The 18934-nt window shown below is 41.6% G+C and overlaps 1 protein-coding gene across 1 annotated transcript in view; it reads left to right on the plus strand.

Moving 5' to 3' along the window:
- Positions 1-18934, plus strand: part of MYO10 (myosin X) — a 132780-nt gene that overhangs the window by 65538 nt on the left and 48308 nt on the right. The window contains exons 10-18 of the mRNA XM_010005084.1: positions 345-463; positions 2109-2255; positions 2434-2534; positions 2772-2838; positions 4232-4324; positions 5007-5075; positions 5253-5335; positions 6771-6879; positions 10048-10128. Of these exons, the coding sequence (XP_010003386.1) occupies positions 345-463; positions 2109-2255; positions 2434-2534; positions 2772-2838; positions 4232-4324; positions 5007-5075; positions 5253-5335; positions 6771-6879; positions 10048-10128 (869 nt within the window). The remainder of the gene's footprint in view (positions 1-344; positions 464-2108; positions 2256-2433; positions 2535-2771; positions 2839-4231; positions 4325-5006; positions 5076-5252; positions 5336-6770; positions 6880-10047; positions 10129-18934) is intronic.

Here is an 18934-nt window from a genome sequence, read left to right on the forward strand (position 1 = left end):
AAAAGTCAATTACTGTTTTATATGTGGTAAAATATGTTAGTGTAAGCAGTACATTGTTTAAATCCTTGACATGTAACATTAAGAGGAAAATAAATATTTGTGACTTACTTGTGATTAATTTCCACTGCTAAATTCCTTCAGTTATGCATATTTATGATACTATGCCTTTTTATGAGCAGCAAAAACATATCCTAGAGTTTCTAGTTGCATTTTATCTCTAAAACCCATATTTTTAGAAGCATCTTAAATGATAATTGTAGGAATAATAATAATAATACAACTAATTAATTTTTTAACCTTATACATGTACGGACATATTTGCATTTGTCTCTTTCATTTGCCAGCTTTGGGTAGATCTGCTGAACTACTGGGGTTGGACTCTACACAACTAACTGAAGCATTGACACAGAGGTCAATGATACTCAGGGGAGAAGAAATCTTAACACCTCTTAGTATACAACAGGTAAAGGCATCTCAGTTTCGACCTGTTTTTAGGGTCTGGTAAATATATGGCTTGATCTCAAGTCCAAGTAAGTCATTGGTCACTCAGGAACAGAAGCTTAGTGCATTCATCAGCATTGCTATGAAAATATATTACATACATTTTTTGGAAGGGGTATAATTGGACTTTTAGAAATCTGTATAGACCCCATCCTCCCATTCTGTACAGGGCTTGTAGCTTGACTCTTGTTATTCTTATTAATCCTGCTTGTTTGCCATGGGACTAGTGCTGCTTAGCATGGCATTGGCAACATGGGCAGTGGAATTGAATGCACCCTCAGCAGGTTTGCTGACGAGACCAAGCTGTGTGGTGTGGTCAACACACTGGAGGGAAGGGATGCCATCCAGAGAGATCTTGACAGGCTTAAGAGGTGGGCCCATGCCAATCTCATGGAGCTCGTTAAGGCTAGTGCAAGGTCCTACACCTGGGTCAGGCAATCCCAAGCAGAGTTATGAATTGGGCAGAGAATCGAATGAGAACAGCCTTGAGGAGAAGAAGCTGGGGATGCCAGTTGATAAGAAGATCAACATGAGGCAGCAATGTGCACTTGCAGCCCAGAAAGCCAGCTGTGTCCTGGGCTGCATCAAAGGAAGCATGGCCAGTAGGTCAGGGGAGGTGATTCTAGCCTCTCTATTGTAGTGAGACCCCACCTGGAGTATTGTGTCAAGTTCTGGAGCCCCCAACACAGGAAGGATATTGAGCTGTTGCAGTGAGTTCAGAGGAGGGCCATAAAGATGATCAGAGGGCTGGAGCACCTGTCCTATGAAGACAGGCTGAGAGAGTTGTGGTTGTTAAGCCTGGAGAAGAGAAGGCTCCAGGGAGACCTTGTAGGAGCCCTCCAATGCCTGAAGAGGCCCACAGGAAAGCTGGGGAGGGACTTTTTATGTGTGTAGCAATAGGATGAGCAGGAACAGCCTTACACTGAAAGAGGGTAGATTTAGTTTAGATTTTAGGAATAAATTCTTTAGTATGAGGGTGACACTGGAGCAAGTTGCCCAGGGAAGTTGTGGAAGCCTCTTCCCTGGAAGTGTTCAAGGCCAGATTGGATGGGACTTTGAGCAACCTGGTCTAATGAGAGGTGTCCCTGCCCATGCAAGGAGTTGAAACTAGATGATCTTTAAGGTCCCTTCCTACCCAAACCATTCTATGATTCTATGATATATTTCATGATGGGCACTTGTGCCAGGTGGGCATTTTTTAAAACTTTCAGAAGAAATAATTTTATTTACAAGAAGGACATTAGAAATAGGTATACAGAACATTATGCTTACCTTTACAAATGGGTAAATGGAGGTTTTATTTCCTACCCTTCTCTTTTCTTCCTCCACACCCTAAGTTATAATTTCCTAGTTTTTTTAGTATTTTAGCCTTGAAATGTCATTTGAAAGCCACATAGGTGTACAGCTGTTACAACCTACACTGTTGGAGCTTAAATCATGATGCTCTGTAACTCTTAGTATAATTGCTGTCAAGGTACGCAGGAATACTAACCTGCTTGTATTATACATTTCTGCATGCTGTGCAAAGGATATATTGACGAGCAAAGTCTGGTAAGTTCTTGGTTATGGGGGTAGTTGATGTGTTGTGTATCGCTTCTTTAACGCAGGCAATAGACAGCAGAGATTCTATGGCTATGGCACTTTATTCTCAGTGTTTTGCTTGGGTCATTAAGAAAATCAACAGCAGAATCAGGAGCAAGGAAGACTTCAAGTCCATTGGCATTTTGGACATATTTGGATTTGAAAACTTTGAGGTAGGTTTCAAAAGTTTGTTCAAATGGATTGTCTGATATTTAAGCTTCATTGTTCTACATATCTTTGTCATTTTCACTGGAACTAGATTGTTAAACGTGTTATGACTTACACCAGTTCCCTGTCTGCAAAGTAGAAATACTTGGCGTGTGCATTTTTGAAAATTTCTTGTCTCTTTAGGTAAACCGTTTTGAGCAGTTCAATATTAACTATGCAAATGAAAAGCTTCAAGAATATTTCAACAAGCACATATTTTCCCTGGAACAACTGGAATACAGCAGGTAAGAGATATGGATGAAATCTGAAAGATTTTTGAAAATAGCAGTATTCACTTGAAATTTGAGTTCCCAGCTACCTTAGCTTGCTTTGAAAATCTCCATCTGGAGCTGCCTGTTTCTTTAAAAGCAAGCTGAAATTGGTGTAATTTTAGAGATAAATACATCAGCTCCTCCTATTTCTGTATTTTAAATAATTTTGTTACGGTTGTCAATAAAAGAGGTCCTCCTTATTTTCCTTAGGGAAGGACTAATTTGGGAGGATATTGACTGGACAGACAATGGGGAGTGCTTGGATCTTATTGAAAAGGTAATAAAGAACTTGATATCGGTACCTAGTTCTAGTTTTTGTTCTGAGGTAATACACCTTTAAAACATTTGCCAACACAAAGAACAAGTGAAGAGAATGTTGGATCTTCAATTTTTAAATAATGAACTTCTGATCAGAAAATTTTCATGCCTGGAAATTTTGTAGAGTACATAGTAAGCTCAGGATATGTATCTTTCTTCGTGGTAACTTATAACAGTGTATGATGATATGCAGAAGCAATATTTGGAGATGTTTAAAAAGAAAAGAAAGAGGGAGCAGAAAGAATGACAGTATCTTGCTTCCATAATGCCTGTTCATGGGATGTGGGTAATCTTCATTTGCTGCCCACCAATGTTGACTTCATCCATAGTTTTGTTTATGTTCTGATTGGTACTAAAGGAACATGTAAAAGAGCAGGAAATTTCTGTAGAGTTATTGATAGGAACACTAATTGTGAAGGGCGGATGAGGTCCAAGTTCACTGCATAGAAAACAGAACTCTGGCTGGATGACAAATCCAAAGTTATATACCATTTCATCCATATTCACCTCTGCCAGCAGTACAGGTGGGCTGCATGAATTTGTCTCTGTAGCAGGGTGTGAGGCTGCAGGGGTTTAGACAACCCTGATAGCAGTGGGCAGGAGATGCAGCTGCTGGGACGTGACTGCAGTCAGGACAGTGGGGTTTGTCAGGGGTTACTCGGGGCCAATGGGAAGTGGCTTATTAAAATGTCCACCTGGAGAGCCGTGTTTTTCTGAGAGACTGTATCAACCTGCAGCTTGCTGGACACGCTAATTAACTGCAGGGTACCTTGCTTTGTTTACCACCTCTTCTAATATGCAAAGTAGGGAACATCAAAGGAAATTACACAGGCATATGCAAAGCAAAGGGAGGTTGTGTTTCACACAGTGCATAGTTGAAAGTAGTTGAAGTGTATCTTTTGCTGTGCCCCACAGCACTGCAGGTACTAAAGTTTGCATTGGTTCAACAACTAAGTAGATAATTTTGTGGAAGAAAAATTTATAAAAGGCTGTTTACACAAACCCTTCAGGTTTAAGAGACTCCTGATCATTGGAGATCTTGGAGGCTGGGGGTATATTCTGGGACAATGTCATTGTATGTGTCTAAAAAACTGCCTACATCAGAACCATTACTTCTTCTAGTAGCTTCTTATTCATTGTTTTGCCCAGGTGTTGTATCCTTTATGTTTCAAAAGGAGTGTTACTGGAAAATCAGGATTACAGTCCTCCATGAGAGTGGGATTTTTAGTCATGAACGGGTGGTTTTGCGCCTTTCCGCACACAAAAACTTCCAAAGATTATTCCAAACCAGGGACAAGCATCTGGGTCCATCTGTACACTAATTCATCTTATGCCTCTTCTTACTCTTCTAGAAACTGGGGCTGCTGGCACTCATCAATGAAGAGAGCCATTTTCCTCAAGCTACTGACTCCACCTTACTGGAAAAGTTGAATACCCAGCATGCTGTATGTGATGTTGTGCTCATGTTTTCAGGCAAATTGTGGAGGGTTTCTTTGCTTCAGTAGAAATTCATTGTTCAGTTATATGGGTGAATAGAGTAGAGGCTGACTCAGTTATCTGGAGGAACATGCCCTCGTTACCGTTCAGTTAAAGGTTCTGTATTGGTCAATAAACCAAACTCTGCCCTTAGAGCTCTGACAGCCTGCAGTAACTCAGATTTGTTTTCCCCTGATTTAATGAATATTCACCTTGATGTCACTTCCTGAAAGGTTACTGTTTCCTCTGTCAAGATTAGTGTAACCTTTATTTGTGATTCTATAACTATGTTTGAGAGTTTCTGGGATACAAGCATAGCTACCAATCTTGGTAACTGCAGGTTTCAGACAGAGCCTTCTTTTTCAAAGTGCCTTTAATAGATGGTTCTGCCAGATGGGTCCAGGTTTAGTTTAATGCCTTTTTAGATGCTATACATCTGTTATTACTGCATTTGAAGCAGCCCAGACAAACAAATCCTATTATCATTGTAAGTTGGTTCTTTGCTTTTGGAGCACTAATCTTCTGGGGGGTTCACTGGAAGACAGTGGTTTGTTAAAGTCCGAGTTGAGAGGGTAACGTGACCCCTTGTATCATTCCAGTCCCTGATCCCCTTCCCCAAATATTTTTCTCTTTTCTTTCCTCTCCAATTAGAACAATCCTTTTTATGTAAAACCAAGAGTTGCCGTTCACAACTTTGGAGTGAAGCACTACGCTGGGGAGGTAATTTTCTTTATTTGCTGAAATTATTCCAAACAGTTTTCATTAGCTTAATTTTTCCCTGGGGCTGCTCAAAATTAACTAAAGCACTTTGTTTCCTCAGCACTTTTTACAGTGCCTCTCTTGTGAGAGGTGCTTGCTACATGGCTTGTTGTTTGAACCAGCTCTGTTTCCTTCTAGGTCCAGTATGATGTCAGGGGGATCTTGGAGAAGAACAGAGACACTTTCAGAGACGATCTCCTGAACTTGTTACGTGAAAGCAGGTATGTTTCTGCGATTTTTGTTTAGGACATGTTTAAGGATTTGTTGTATCACCTAATTGTGCTGAAGTTCAAAAATGCTGGATGTTGCTTAGCATCAGACATTGACAGTGTTGAAATGAGCATAGAAGAAATACCACAGGTACTTGTAAGCAGATCTGACTGAAATTGTTTCTCACAAAGTCAAGTTTACTCACATTGTACAGTACCTCATTCCTGTTCAGACAGGGGGTTGCTAGAGAGAGCTCACTTGCTACTCAGTGGTGGGTAAGGATGCTGAAAGCTAGTGATGGTTTTTAACTGTTTCAGGGTGCCTTATAGGCAGTGTGCATGCATGGCTTTTTTCCTTCATGTTCAGCCAAGTTTGCTTGTATTTCTGGCATTCCCTGATTTGATTGAAAGCTTAGTGTCAGGGACCTACCACAGTTCTAATTGCAGGATAGTAATTGCTTCAGAGGGAGAATTTCTAGAGCGATTTATGTAACTGAAAGCCTGGGCTTGAGTGTCTTCAGTACCTGTGTGCCTCCTGTCATTCTGCTGTGTAAGATCTCAAGATCCTTACAGTGGTGCCGTGTGAGCCCGAGTGGTACCATGTCCCTTTCAGTAGGCATATTCTTGAGACTCCAGGACACAAAAGGGTGAAAGAAGAGGATGGAGCTGAGCCCAGGGGTTACTGTCTCAGCTGTTGCCCTCACCCATCCTGTCCAGTCCTCCTGCCTTGCTGTGAGAGTTGCTTGTTGGTAAATCCCTTAAGCCCATCTGTGCAGGGGAAACGGTTAATAAGCATTTCCCTCTCCATGTTGTTTGTTGTGGTTTCATGACACATTTGATGTAAGATCTGTCAATTGAAGTATATAGTTGAAAGTAATAAATGAGTTAAAGCTGCTGGGCCTGGTTTTGCTCTAGCACCGACATCTGTCTGGAGCTCAAGTTAAAAGGTCTGTGCCTCTGTAAGGTGGTCAGAGGAGGAAACCTCAGTGATAGGGTAGAAAACAGCATACATAACTGGTATCTAAAAGTGAGGCTCATGTGGGAGGTTGTCTTATGTTATGGCCCCAAACAAGCTGAAAGTCTTGTTTTTCAGTCTTTGTTCAGGTACAGTTCCCATTACGGTCAGCTGGAGTTTTGGTTGAGTGAGTGAAATAAAATACAGTAAGGACTCTAGAGCTTCACACTTCATTTCCCTAATGATGTACTGGGAGTGAAAAAGAAAGAACACCCTGGTTTTGTTTTGCTTTGTTTTGTTTCGTTTTTTCTCCCCTGCATAACTTCTGTAAAGGCAAAATCTATTGTTCATTAGAGATTATAGAGAAAATCAATCAACATGGATCGAGGAGCTGTTTTCTGAGGGACAGTGCTTTCTTTGCATTCTACAGTGGCAAACCTCCTAGTCTGATAAAATGTACTTCAGTGATACTTTTATTCTTTCCTATTTCAGCCTTGACTTCATCTATGATCTATTTGAACACATTTCAAGTCGCAACAGTCAAGACACTCTTAAATGTGGAAGCAAGCACCGAAAACCCACCGTCAGTCTCCAGTTCAAGGTTAGTTAATGTGTCTTCTCTGCTCTGTAGCTAATCAGTGATAAATAAACCTTGTTCAGCAAAGAACAGTTGCAGATTAAAACAGGCAAAACTTCAGCATCAAAACATTGCTGTGTCTTCTGTGAAACCGCACTTACTAATCAACTAATTAGCTAGCTTCATGCAGACACTACCCTTCACATCACACCACCCACACAGAACTCCTATTGCTTTCCACTTGCTTATTTGTCTTTATTTTAAAGCTTATCCATTATGTTGATCTCTCTCACCCTAGTTTTTCTTTCTAATCTAGAACTGGCCAGAAAATAGCACAAAGCCTTACAGCACTGCCTTTATGCTAAGAAGAGTAAGCACTGCATAAATACCTCATTAAGATGTTGCCTTACTTTTTAACTTAAAGTTTGGGAGCAGTTTCATTAAACCACTTTTTTATGAGGCTTTGTAGCTCTCTCATCAAAAATGGCACCAAATTAAAATCTAGCATAAAGTCTATCTGAAAATTATTAAAAGAGAAAGATTGGCACGAAACTTTTTCTAAATTGCATGAGTACAAGTCTGGATTAGTTGTCTTTCATTTTGTTTGAATTAATATACATTTGCACCTTTCATTCACTTTTTTTTTAAAAAAGGAGCAGACTCAAACCCCTTGAGGGCAGATTTTATCCTAATAGACTATTGCTAAGTGTTGGACAGAACAGCAAGGGGTGTATGCTGGGGCACATATGGTGTCTTTTATTAAAAACACTGGTGTTATGTTCCCTGGACAGCTTGCTTTGTGCTACCATCACTTGTCTCAGACAATACCCCCTTTTTGTAGTGAGGTGGTGTCATTTGCTAGCTCTCTGGGATAGGAGAAGGTACTGGGGGATAGCAAAAGGTACTGTTTCCACTTAGTCATATGTACTTGTGCAAACTAGACCTTTAGAATGTTACTGCATAAGGATTGATCGTAATATTGTGCACACTGTGCAAGGTAGACCATAATGTAGAGTTCCTTCTCTTCTCTGTCAGGGTCCCTCGACAACATAAAGCTTGATAAAACGTTAAATCAAAACATTGCTGCCTCTTATCTACAGCTGCGGTAACTGACTGTTAACCAGCTGGGCTGCTTTACAAGAGGTTGACCTTCGCATCCTGCCATCCCCAAAGATTTAAGTTGCGTGGTTTTTTATGTTTTAAGCCTTCCAGGGATTAGTCCATTTCATTTCAACTGAAGATAAGAACTTTGCCTCTGCAGTTTTATTCTCATGATGGGTTGGTTAACTCTTCTTTTCGTTTGACAGCCTGCCGAGTGCAGGCCTGGGGCTGCTCACAGAAGAGCTGAGGTTACATACCATCTGTTTCAGCCCATCGCTTAAAGCAGGGCAAACTTCAGATTAGCTTGTCACCTGACAGTGACTTAGAGGCGTGCAGCACTGTGCAGAATCTGTCTGTCTGTACCACAGATGAATGAGAAAATAGGCTAAACCATTTTTGTTCAGACTGACCAACTTTTCCAGTCTCTGTAAGTAGTAGCCTGTGTTGAGAGCATTGGCTTAGTTGTCCATAAATGTTGAAATGTTCACACAGCTTTGATACAGATGAAGCCTTTACTTTTTGAAGCTGTAAATATTTGTCTTTGTGTCTTCTGGCTGTTCAGTGTTTGCTGCCCTTGACTCCTGGTCCCTAGGCTTGCAAAGGCAAACAAACCAAGAACTATCATTTATGTTCCCAGTCACTTCACCATTTGTTCCCTTCTTCTTTGTACCAGCTCCTGTGCACAGCCACAACTCTGCCTGTTGCCTTTATCCCTTCATGTTTAATCATCAAGAAAGTCCTCGGTTTAAAGCAAGATTTAGGTTTAAAACAAGATAAAGCCCAGATTAAGCAAGAATTTGTTCTAACAGACTGACATTGGCAGTTTTGTTCCAGAATATATGGTAGGACACACAGTGTTGCTCCTTTAAAAAGTGAATTTTCTGTCTCCTTGGCTTCCTTCTCTGTATTCTCTCTCTTGCCTGGCATGCAGTGCCACCTTTGAGAGGTGAAACATCATCACTGCAAGCTTTCCGGGCTCTTCAGAGCATTGGCTTCTTTCCTATAGTCATTTCTATCTGCAAAGTAAATGCAAAATTTCAGTTAAAATGGTTTATCATACTTAATGATACAGAATGACACAAGTTGGAATAAGGTAAGGAATGATGGCTCAGGCAAGAAAGGCGCGGATGTGTAATTAAAGCAATAATCATAAAAGGACTGAGGGATTTTTGTGATTTTTATCTCCAGGCTGCGGATCAGACAACTGATAGGCTAATGTGTATTGGGTCATTCAGAGTTCTAAAACTAGGGAAAAAAACATGTTTTCTTCCATGTTGGCTTTTTTTTTAGCTGAAGCTTGTAATTTTTCTTTTTATTGTTAAATGCAATTAGCTGTCACATAAAATAACTGTGAATCTGTCTGTTTAATGCTGTTAGTAAGATGTGTTTTCTTTACCACTCAATCCTCTATGCAATTTTGGCTAATTTCAGGAGGGGGGCATTTTAAAACCTAGCATTGGTAACACAGTGTCTACTGTATTCTAGAGTAACACTTGTTTTCAGAAATGTTTAATATTTTTTCTACCCTCTTCTTGACTTATGGTATTGTCAGAATGTCCTTTTATAAAGAAACGTTGAGACTGCAAAGGAGAGAGGATCTCCCTCTGTACAAAATGCTGCTGATAGCAGAAAAAATGAAAAATGAGTTGGTGTTGGGTGGTTAAAATAAAAAGATGATATCTGGGTTTGAGAACATTTCAGTTTTACCTTAGTCCCCTTATCCTTCCTTTTGACCTTATCAAGTTGAGCAATTTGGGAAGTGGATCCTAAGTCTCAACCAGTTTAACCAGAAGATCCCTGAAACAGTGATTTTCCAGTTTGGTGTTTCCTTGTGAACAGTGTTCTTCCTATCACTGTGAAACAGCCATGTCTTGATTAGAAGGGCCTGTGGAAGAAACGAAGATGCATGCATTGATTCTGTAAGTTTTGAAGCAAGAGCTTACAAGGTGGAGTCATTTCTGATGTATACCACTAGGTGCTGCAGTTTAGATACTGTCTGCAGTGCTCAGCTGCAAGAGCTTTTGCTGGGGCACCTTGCTGGTACAATAAGTCAGCTAGTGAAGCGCTGTCTTCTTTCTACCTGTGTTTTAGGAATCTCTTCATTCTTTAATGGCGACGCTGAGTTCTTCAAATCCCTTCTTTGTTCGGTGCATCAAACCTAACGTGCAGAAGGTAAGTTTTTAAATTGCGCCCCTCTTCTCTGTACATCTCAGGCCTAATTTTTCACTGCCTGTTTGGTTATTTACCTCTGTTTGAAGGAGCGGCTGGTGTTCTACGCTGACTATGTAAAAGGCTCTACCAGGTGAAGGCACCGGGAAAGACTTGATTTTTTGGCATGTGGGCCATGTCTTTGGACACCTTTTTAATAGTCATTGCTCACAGCTCTGGGTAATGATTGGCTCAATGGATGGTTATAAAAGGAAGGTGAAAAGCTATGCTGCATGTTTGATAGCTCTGTGAGCCTTTTTAGGAAGAAAATGTCAAAACTGCAAAGTTTGTTTTAAACAAAAGCATAACAAAACTGTTGTGAATGACCAATTGTCAATCAGACTCTTAGTCTTTCAATTTATATACAATTCTAGGTGTCTTCATGCTGGCTGTTTTGTTCTGTTTCAGAGTTGTGTTTTTTAAGCAGATATGGAAACTAAGGCTTAAAGTATCAGTTTGTCTTTTGAATCACAAATAATGAAATGGAACATCAAGATTTACTTAGGTATGGAAGGCTTTCTAGAAATGAAGCAGTAAGTGTCTAGTAGTTGCTGAAGTTAAGTATTGTCAGCCCAGTCCTGATATTCTGGATTTTTTACTTTATAAACTGTGATTCAGGTATGGTCTGCTTATGTAAAAAATGCAGCAGGCAGAGGTACTAATGAATCTGGTTCATGGTTTTCAAGTGGCAATTTAGAAACAGGTGACTTTGCTATAAATCCAGTTTTACGTGTTACATTTTTCTGGGATGACTGGCTAATCAGGACACTAACACACAAAACCTGGTGTATTTCATTGCTGTTTTCTGTGTTATATGGATGATTTATCTTTGACTTTCAGTGCCAATGTTTTCAGTTTCTAACCATTCACTTGTGCAGTGTTACTCGTGGTGTGTAAAATAGCATGCAGATCGATGGTACCTTAGCAAGAAGGAACAGCCTGGAAGCAAATAAGATCTGATTTATATGTCTGAATCGTTTGGTGCTCTGAGGTGTGCAGCCAGCAGGTAGCCAAACCCACATGGTTGGCAGTGCTGTGGCCAGCAGCTGGGGTCTGTGAGCTTGTGTGTGTAAGCAAAGATCCTGGTCACTGAGGGAGGGCAGTTTTGAAAAGTTTGTTTTCTTCCCTGTTCCCTTTTCTGCTTGGGAGCCCCATCATCTTTATAAAGCCCACCTGCCGCCACCGGACTGTAAGAATTTCAATGACTAGCACATTTTCCTCATTTGTCCTTTTGCATCCCAGTAAGGCTCATCTCACAGAATCACAGAATTGCTGGAGTTGGAAGGGACCTCTAGGGATCATCTAGTCAAACTCTCCCACTGAAGTAGGATAACCTAGAGCACTTTACTCAGGACTGTCTCCAGGTGTATTTTCAATATCTCCAGAGAAGGAGACTCCACAACCTTCCTGGGCAGCCTGTTCCAGTGCTCTGTCACTCTCACTGTAAATAAGTTTTTCCTTATATTTAAATGGCACTTCCTATGTTCCAGCTTGTACCCGTTGCCCCTCGTTCTGACGCTGGAAACTACTGAGAAGAGCCTGTTGCCATCTTCCTCACACCCACCCTTTAAATACTTTACTTAGATACTTACAGGGTCTCCCCTCAGCCTTCTCATCTCCAGACTAAAGAGTCCCAGCTCTTTCAGCCTTTCCTCATAAGAGACATGCTCCAATCCCCCAGTCATCTTTGTCACTCTCCTCTTGACTCTCTCCAGTAGCTTCCTGTCTCTCTTGGACTGGGGAGCCCAGAACTGGATGCAGAATTCCAGCTGTGCCCTCACCAGGGCAGAGTAGAGGGGCAGAATGACCTGTCTTGACTCACTGGCCACACTCTTCTTTTATGCAACCTAGCATTCCACTGGTAAGGTGGTAAGGGCACATTTCTGACTCATGGATAATTTATTGTCTATCAGGACTCCAAGATCCTTCTCCTCAGAACTGCTTTCCAGCAGATCCACCCCTAACCTATATTGGTGCTTGGGGTTCTTCCTCCCCAGGTGTAGGACCCTACATTTGCTCCTATTGAACCTCATGAGGTTCTTCCCTGCCCAGCTCTCCAGCCTGTCCAGGTCACTCTGGATGGCAGCACAGCCCTCTGGAGAGTCAGCCACCCTTCCCAGTTTTGTACCATCAGCGAACTTGCTGAGGTGACACTCTGTCCCCTCATCCAGGTCATTGATGAACAAGTTGAACAAGTCTGGACCGAGTATTGATCCCTGGGGGACACCACTGGTTACTGGCCTCCCACTCGACCCTGATTGTTGATCACCACCCTCTGAGATCTCCACAGTACCAAAGTCACAAGGATTTGCCATGATTGATTCAAGAACCAAGCACTGTTGCATTTCCATAGCAAGGAAAATTGAGTTTCCAGTGCATGCTCCCTTTTGCTCTACCAGTCTTTTCCCACTAGAATGCTCCATCCCTGACAAATTTGGCATATACTACTGTATCTGCATATATATTTTACTGTCATTAAAACAAAGTTCTTACGGTATTATCAACTAGGCAAATGGAAGGAGCTTGAGTCGGCCTCAGTCACAGGAAGCCATGTCTTAATGGCAGGAGTGCATGCAGGAACAAAAAGACAATCCCTTCCAAAGTGTGTATAAAATGTCACTGAAATCTTACACAGAAATGTTTGTCCTTGTTTTTCATTTGCTTTTCATTTGATTGCAACTTTCACTTGATCCAATGCTTTTACCAAATAAGAAGTTCTATTTGAAGAACAAAAGTAGAGAACAGGGTCACACAGTTTGCCTGTTGTAGCTGTTTGGGTAGAAGACTTGATGGAAAATGAGAAGGAAAGCCATATATAATTCTTGTCGTTGGCATTTGTCACTCATGGAAGTGTTGTCAAAATGCATCTTTGGGATTCACTGTTGTCATTTTTGTCTGCTGTGCACTGCTCTCTGCTTCCCCCTACCCCATGTCTCACAGACACAGTGGTTTTTCGTGCCAGTATTGGGACATTGTTGGTATGGCTCCTTCTGCAACGATGCAGGTACAGGAACAGGCACATGAATGGTATTTGACTCCTATGTAGCTCAGCTGGATTCTGTGGATGCCCATCACATTAAACATTTCATAGTTTATCCTGACACACAACTTGTTGCTTCTTTTCAGTTAGACAAAGGAAAACAAGGTGAGTCAGTTTGCATAGCTCTGCAGCAGCACAGCTCAGACACATTAGCTGTGCATGGGCTACCAGGGATTACCACATATGTGACTCACTGTGCAGGGTTGGTTAGAAACATTGCTGCTTGAGACATTTGGATGAGCCACTGAAATGGAGTAAATGGGATTGAAAGAAAGTAAAAATCTTAAGGGAGCATTTTCCTCTGTGTTTTCTGCTAATACATTCTTTACTCTGTGGTGACAGTGATATGGAATGCTAAAATGTCACTCTTCAAAAACTGCTTGCCAAATAAATAATATGAATGAAAGAAGTGTTTTAAGTGCTTTTGGGAAATACGCTGCATTAAAGACAAGCTGCACCAGAGAGACTTGACAAGGAGAGAGCAGAAGTTGTGTTACCAGGATCAAAATCTCTCAAGCTACTCATTGCTCTCTGGTCAGGTACAAATAGGTGACAGACCTACTGGAAAGCATCCTCTGTAACTTTGGAGAGGAGGAGGTGCTGTTCAAGAGCAGTTTTACTCTGGAAGTATATTTTAATTCTGTAGGTGAATGAGCTTGAGCAGATGGAAGGAAAATGCAAGCCTTTGAAAATCAGAACATGCAGCAGACAGTGCTTCTTCTTTTCTTCTAGATGTTGACGTGTTTTCATGTTGGATAAAAGATGTGATAATTTACAGTAATTATTTTATATTTTAATTGGTCAAAAGTTTAATTTTTAAAGATGCTTCAGTGGCAAGCAAGCCCAACTCAGCATATACAGTAAACCACTGTATATTTACATATCAAAGCAGGATCTACATTAGAACAATGTCCAAAAGGGAGTGCACAGAGGACATGACCTTTTGTCACAAGACATTTCAGCAAGCAGGCCTCAAACCAAAGAACAGAGGACCCATTAATCTTTGGGAGACCCCTGCACAATTGGTGTATCTGTTTTCACAGTTTCCAGTCTGTTCTGAACTAGCCATAATGTGGAAACTTTTCCACTTGGTATGCTTAATTAGTATTTTCTGCTAATGAAGGGGTCTTTCTCCTCAGCTCCCCTTACCTTCAATGCAGCTTGCAGAATTACATATCATTTCATCTTTTTTATCCTCAACATGTCTTTCTCTGTTTCTTGGTCTCATGTTTCTTTTCCTACCTCCTACTCTGTTTGATAATGATTCCTCCCTTCAGCCTTGCCTTTTCTGGTCTCCATCTATCCTTTTTGTGTGCACCTTAAATTAAACAGAAACAAGCACCACCACCAAAAAAATATCCCAAACAAAACAAAACAAAACAAAAGTCTTTTTAAAACAAGCTATTTCTAGAGCCATCAGCTGAATGTTTCTTCCAGCTTGCTGCTGTCTATGCAGTTGCTAGCTAAGCCTTGGTGCTCCTCAGGAGACAGTTCAGCATAAATTTAAGGTCTGAATTTCTTATGCAGACTGTTTCTGGGGCAGAAAATTTCCTGTTGGGCTGAAGGAGCCAGCCTTAGGCAGGCTGGTTCATGAGCCTTCTCCAGTTCCCTTCTCCATTTAAGAATTTTCTTCAGAAAATATAATCAATAGTGAGTGGCATTATATTAGCATAATCATAGTGAGTGGCCCACACCTCCAGTATCTGGGTGGCCTCATCTGTGCTGGACTCTTGATTATTACAGCTGATCCTGATTATTACAGCTTGCAGTGATGGTTTTGCCACTGGCAAGATAAAAATCACTTTCTCTGGAGTGTCTGAGCTCTGATGGGGCAATTCTGTTTTCTCTGCAGGTTTGAGGTTTTTTTAAATCATTATGGGTTTTTTTTAATCTTAAAATGTAATTAGGTAAGGTAAAGAAACGAATCATAGAATATGCTGAGTTGGAATGGACCCATCAGGATCATCGAGTCCAACTCCTGTGCCTGTGTAGGGCACCTCAAGAATTGCACCATGCGCCTGAGAGCATCATGCAAACACTTCTTGAACTCAGACAGGCTTGGTGCTGTGAGCACTTCCCTGGGGGGCTTGTTCCAGTGCTTGACCATCCTCTGGATGAAAAACCTTTTCCTGATATCCAACCTAAACCTCCCCTGATTCAGCTTCCTGCCATTTACCTGAGTCTTGTCATTGGTCACAGGAGTGAAAAGATCAGTACCTGCCCCATCTCTTCCTCTTGTGAGGTCACCCCTCAGCCTCCTCTTCTCCAAGCTGAATAATCCAAGTGACCTCAGTCACTCCTCCTCATATCCCATCCAGACCCTTCACCATCCTCGTGAGACAAAATTAAACCTGTATAATAAACCTACTTCAGAACAGGGGTTTCAGGGAACAACAGAAAAATTGAAACTAGTAGCAACTTTGAAATTCAAAGCAAGACCAGGAGAAAAAGGTCTGTAATAAGTTCTGGCAGGCTTAGAGCTTCTTAGGAGTCCTATCATGCTTCATATTCATTCTGATACAATTACTATCAAGGCAAGATTGCCAACGTGGCTTCTGGGGACAGAGTCATTTGAAGGGATCAAGGTACAGCTCTTGGCACCTGCAATGTCCTTTGAGGCATCGGTCAGTAATGGCCATGAGACACCCTGGAATAGCAAGCAGTATGTCCCCTAATAGGAAATGAGATGCAAACTTATTTTGCTTGGCATCTGAATTAAACGTGCTTTTACAATAGCTCTGAATCATTACAAAGGTAAGTTTATCATTATACCAACATAAACAGCAACCGAGAGTACAGCTCAGGGATGCAGTATGAAGGAACAACGAGAGCACAGCTTGGCCTCATCAGTGAGGATCAGTGTATGGAGCAGGTACAAGATCAGTAAATGCAATGTGTGAACAAGTTGGAATTTGCAATATTGTTATTCTGAGCCTTGACCGTATGAATGACTGAGTTTGCCTTGTAGAGACATTTTTTGCAGAAATATGGATAAGGACAGTCTAACACTGCTGCATTGAAAATAGCGCTAAAATCTTGACAGAAGCAGAGAGGGGGAGACTGAGCTTCAAGGATATCCTGCTAGACCTTCAGCACAGTATTGCTAAGCATCTGGATAAAACTTTTAAATGTAAAGTCTTTATTTTTAAAAATTATCCTTAAGAAAGTGTTACAGCTTCAAACTTATATACACAACCTACTGCAGTTGAGTCCACACTTTTTAGTTTATGCTTTGCTTTATATGCCAACCTCAGTCACTCTGCAGACTCTGGGTCACCTTTCTGAGGAGCAGATGCCCTTGTGGGCTTTTAAAGATGCTGAGCCCATCAGTTAAAAGCTAAAAAACCCTAAATGGAGACATCTTCATGGTTTCCTCTTTTAGTTGTAGAGCCCTGGAGTAGCCCTTCTGTAGTGAAGCTGCACTGTTCTCTGGTGCAGGGACCTAGCAGATTACAGGGTAAATTTGACTGGCTATCCCTAAGAAAAAGGGAATAGAAAGCATGATCATCACATTAACAGCTACTCTGTCATACTTCGAAAGTAAAGAGAATAGATTATATGGTCCATATGCAGCTCCTAGGCATCTGTGGTACTATCTGTAGAAAATTAAGGTCTGTAGCATTAATTTACAGCAGTGTGAGTAGTTCATATATTACAGGAGATCCTTACTACCTATTTAAAAAATCTCTCTTTAATCTCAGTTCTCAATAAATACTTGTTTTAAGGCTGCTTTCTGGCTGCCAATTACTGCTGTCATTGCTTCAGGAGGAAGCAGAGCCACAGGCTCTAAGCACAGATTAGGCTTGCTGGGGCATCCTGGGTCACGCTCAGGGAGCTGCTGTTCAGGCTCATCCTTTGGGAGAAGAGCAAAAACATGGCATGTTGGCCTGATCTCACAGGCCAACAAGTGCATGGGGCCAAATTATTTATCCTTAACCTGCAACTAGCTTATAAGGCTTTGTTGGTTGTAATCAGGAAGGCACAGTTGTAAGGTGTGGCATCATGCCCAGCTGCTGCCATGTGATTCAACTGCCTGGATCTTGTCGCCTAGGGTTTTGCAGAATTGCACAGCTTCAAATCAAGACTTGTATGTCCCAGCTGCAGCATTTACTGGCACATCACTGGAGTAATTAGGTCAGACACTAGAAGACTCCTTAGGTAAAAATGATAAGGAGAGTGGGTGTGAGGAAAGCAATTGCTCCTGCTTGCAAAGTGCTGGCAGTGATGTTACATGTGGATCTGAATCCCTGGCTGAAAAATTGATGATTCCTTCAAGGAGTTTCATGCTGCACAGGCAGAGCCTATCTTCTGGGTCACCTTTGAAAGATCACTCCCATGACCCCTGTGGTGCAGCTTGCCAGTTACGCTGCCTGGGAGCCACCGAGTTGTCCCTTTGTCCCCATCGAGTGTCGCTGCTTGCTGGGCTGAAGTAGGTCATTCCGCTCTCCAAGCAATCACCCAGACAGGCATGTCCTTCTCCTCCATCAAGGTTTGTTGTTTACTAATCAGGACTGACTATGCATCCCTTTGCTAAGTGTATTAAGGTTCCTCTTTCAGTGACCGTGGTATAAGGAGTTTAAAATTGAGGTCTTTTGTGGCTGGGAAAAAGAGAGCTGAGATGGGGTGCTGCCAGGGAGGAAGCAGACGCTGTGCTGTTAAGGTTGCATCAAACTCCAGGCAGTGCTGGCAAACAGATTTTTGCATGTTTTGCAGCACGTACATGCACAGCTGTCAAGTTTCCTGGAAAGACCATTTGGTAGGATTCTGTCCACAAGTGGAAGGAGTCGGCTTTGGATCTCACAAAGTAGCTGCAGCAGTGTGCTCGTGTCAGCAGGGTGGGGGGATGCATGGGGAGCAAACACTGCCTCAGGAAGGACTTGGGGGAAGGTGGCCCAAACTTCAAAATGCTGGAATAGTTCTGGGGAAAAACAAAGTGCCAAGGAGTGGGGTATTTTTAAGGAGTGACACTTGCTGTGTAGTTCAGTGTAATACTTGGAAGTGAGGAGTTTGCTGCAGCAATTGATTTGACAGCAGCAGAGGGTCTTACCGCCTCCAGCTGGCTGAAGGCGCTGCAGTAGAGAATTACTGCAGTAATTATCTGCATTTTGTGCTACCTGTTGGATTTTGTTGTGTTTTATAAATTCCTTCATATGTAATTGTGTGATGTGTATGTGCATTTGTGGAACTGCATCTGCTGATCCCAAGTCTGAAGTATTTGCTTTGTATAAATACCGAAGAAAGAACTTGGCTTTTCTTCCTTCTTGCGCACTCTACCAACTATTTGAATTGCAGGCATTGTCATGCAAATGTATGCACAGAAGAAGTGTGTACTTCATCAAGCTTTGGAAGTTTTCTTACTACAACAAAACAAAATCCCCCCACATCTCTAGATGGCAATTTACATTCAAATCCTGTTTGCTGTGTTCTCATGGTAACTACTGCAGGGAAATATGCACAGTCCATGATAAATAGCCATCCTTAGAGCTCTAAAAGCATCGCTGGGGTACAAAGTGTTGTTCTCTAGCAAAATCTTTAATGTTTGTAGCTCTCTTGCCAAACTGTGTCTTAGGGCATTTTGTGCATTTTATCTCTTAAGGTTTAGGAATTTGTTGGCTGTGAAATATATTTACATTCTTGATGCCTATAAGGTGAGATTAGCCCTTGTGTCCTGTTAGTCAGGAAGATCTACAGCGATTGCTGTAGAGCCAGCCCTCGCTAGGCTTGACTTCC

Source organism: Chaetura pelagica, unplaced genomic scaffold, assembly GCF_000747805.2.
Source record: "Chaetura pelagica isolate M959 unplaced genomic scaffold, ChaPel_1.0 scaffold219, whole genome shotgun sequence".
NCBI classification, from domain to species: domain Eukaryota; kingdom Metazoa; phylum Chordata; class Aves; order Apodiformes; family Apodidae; genus Chaetura; species Chaetura pelagica.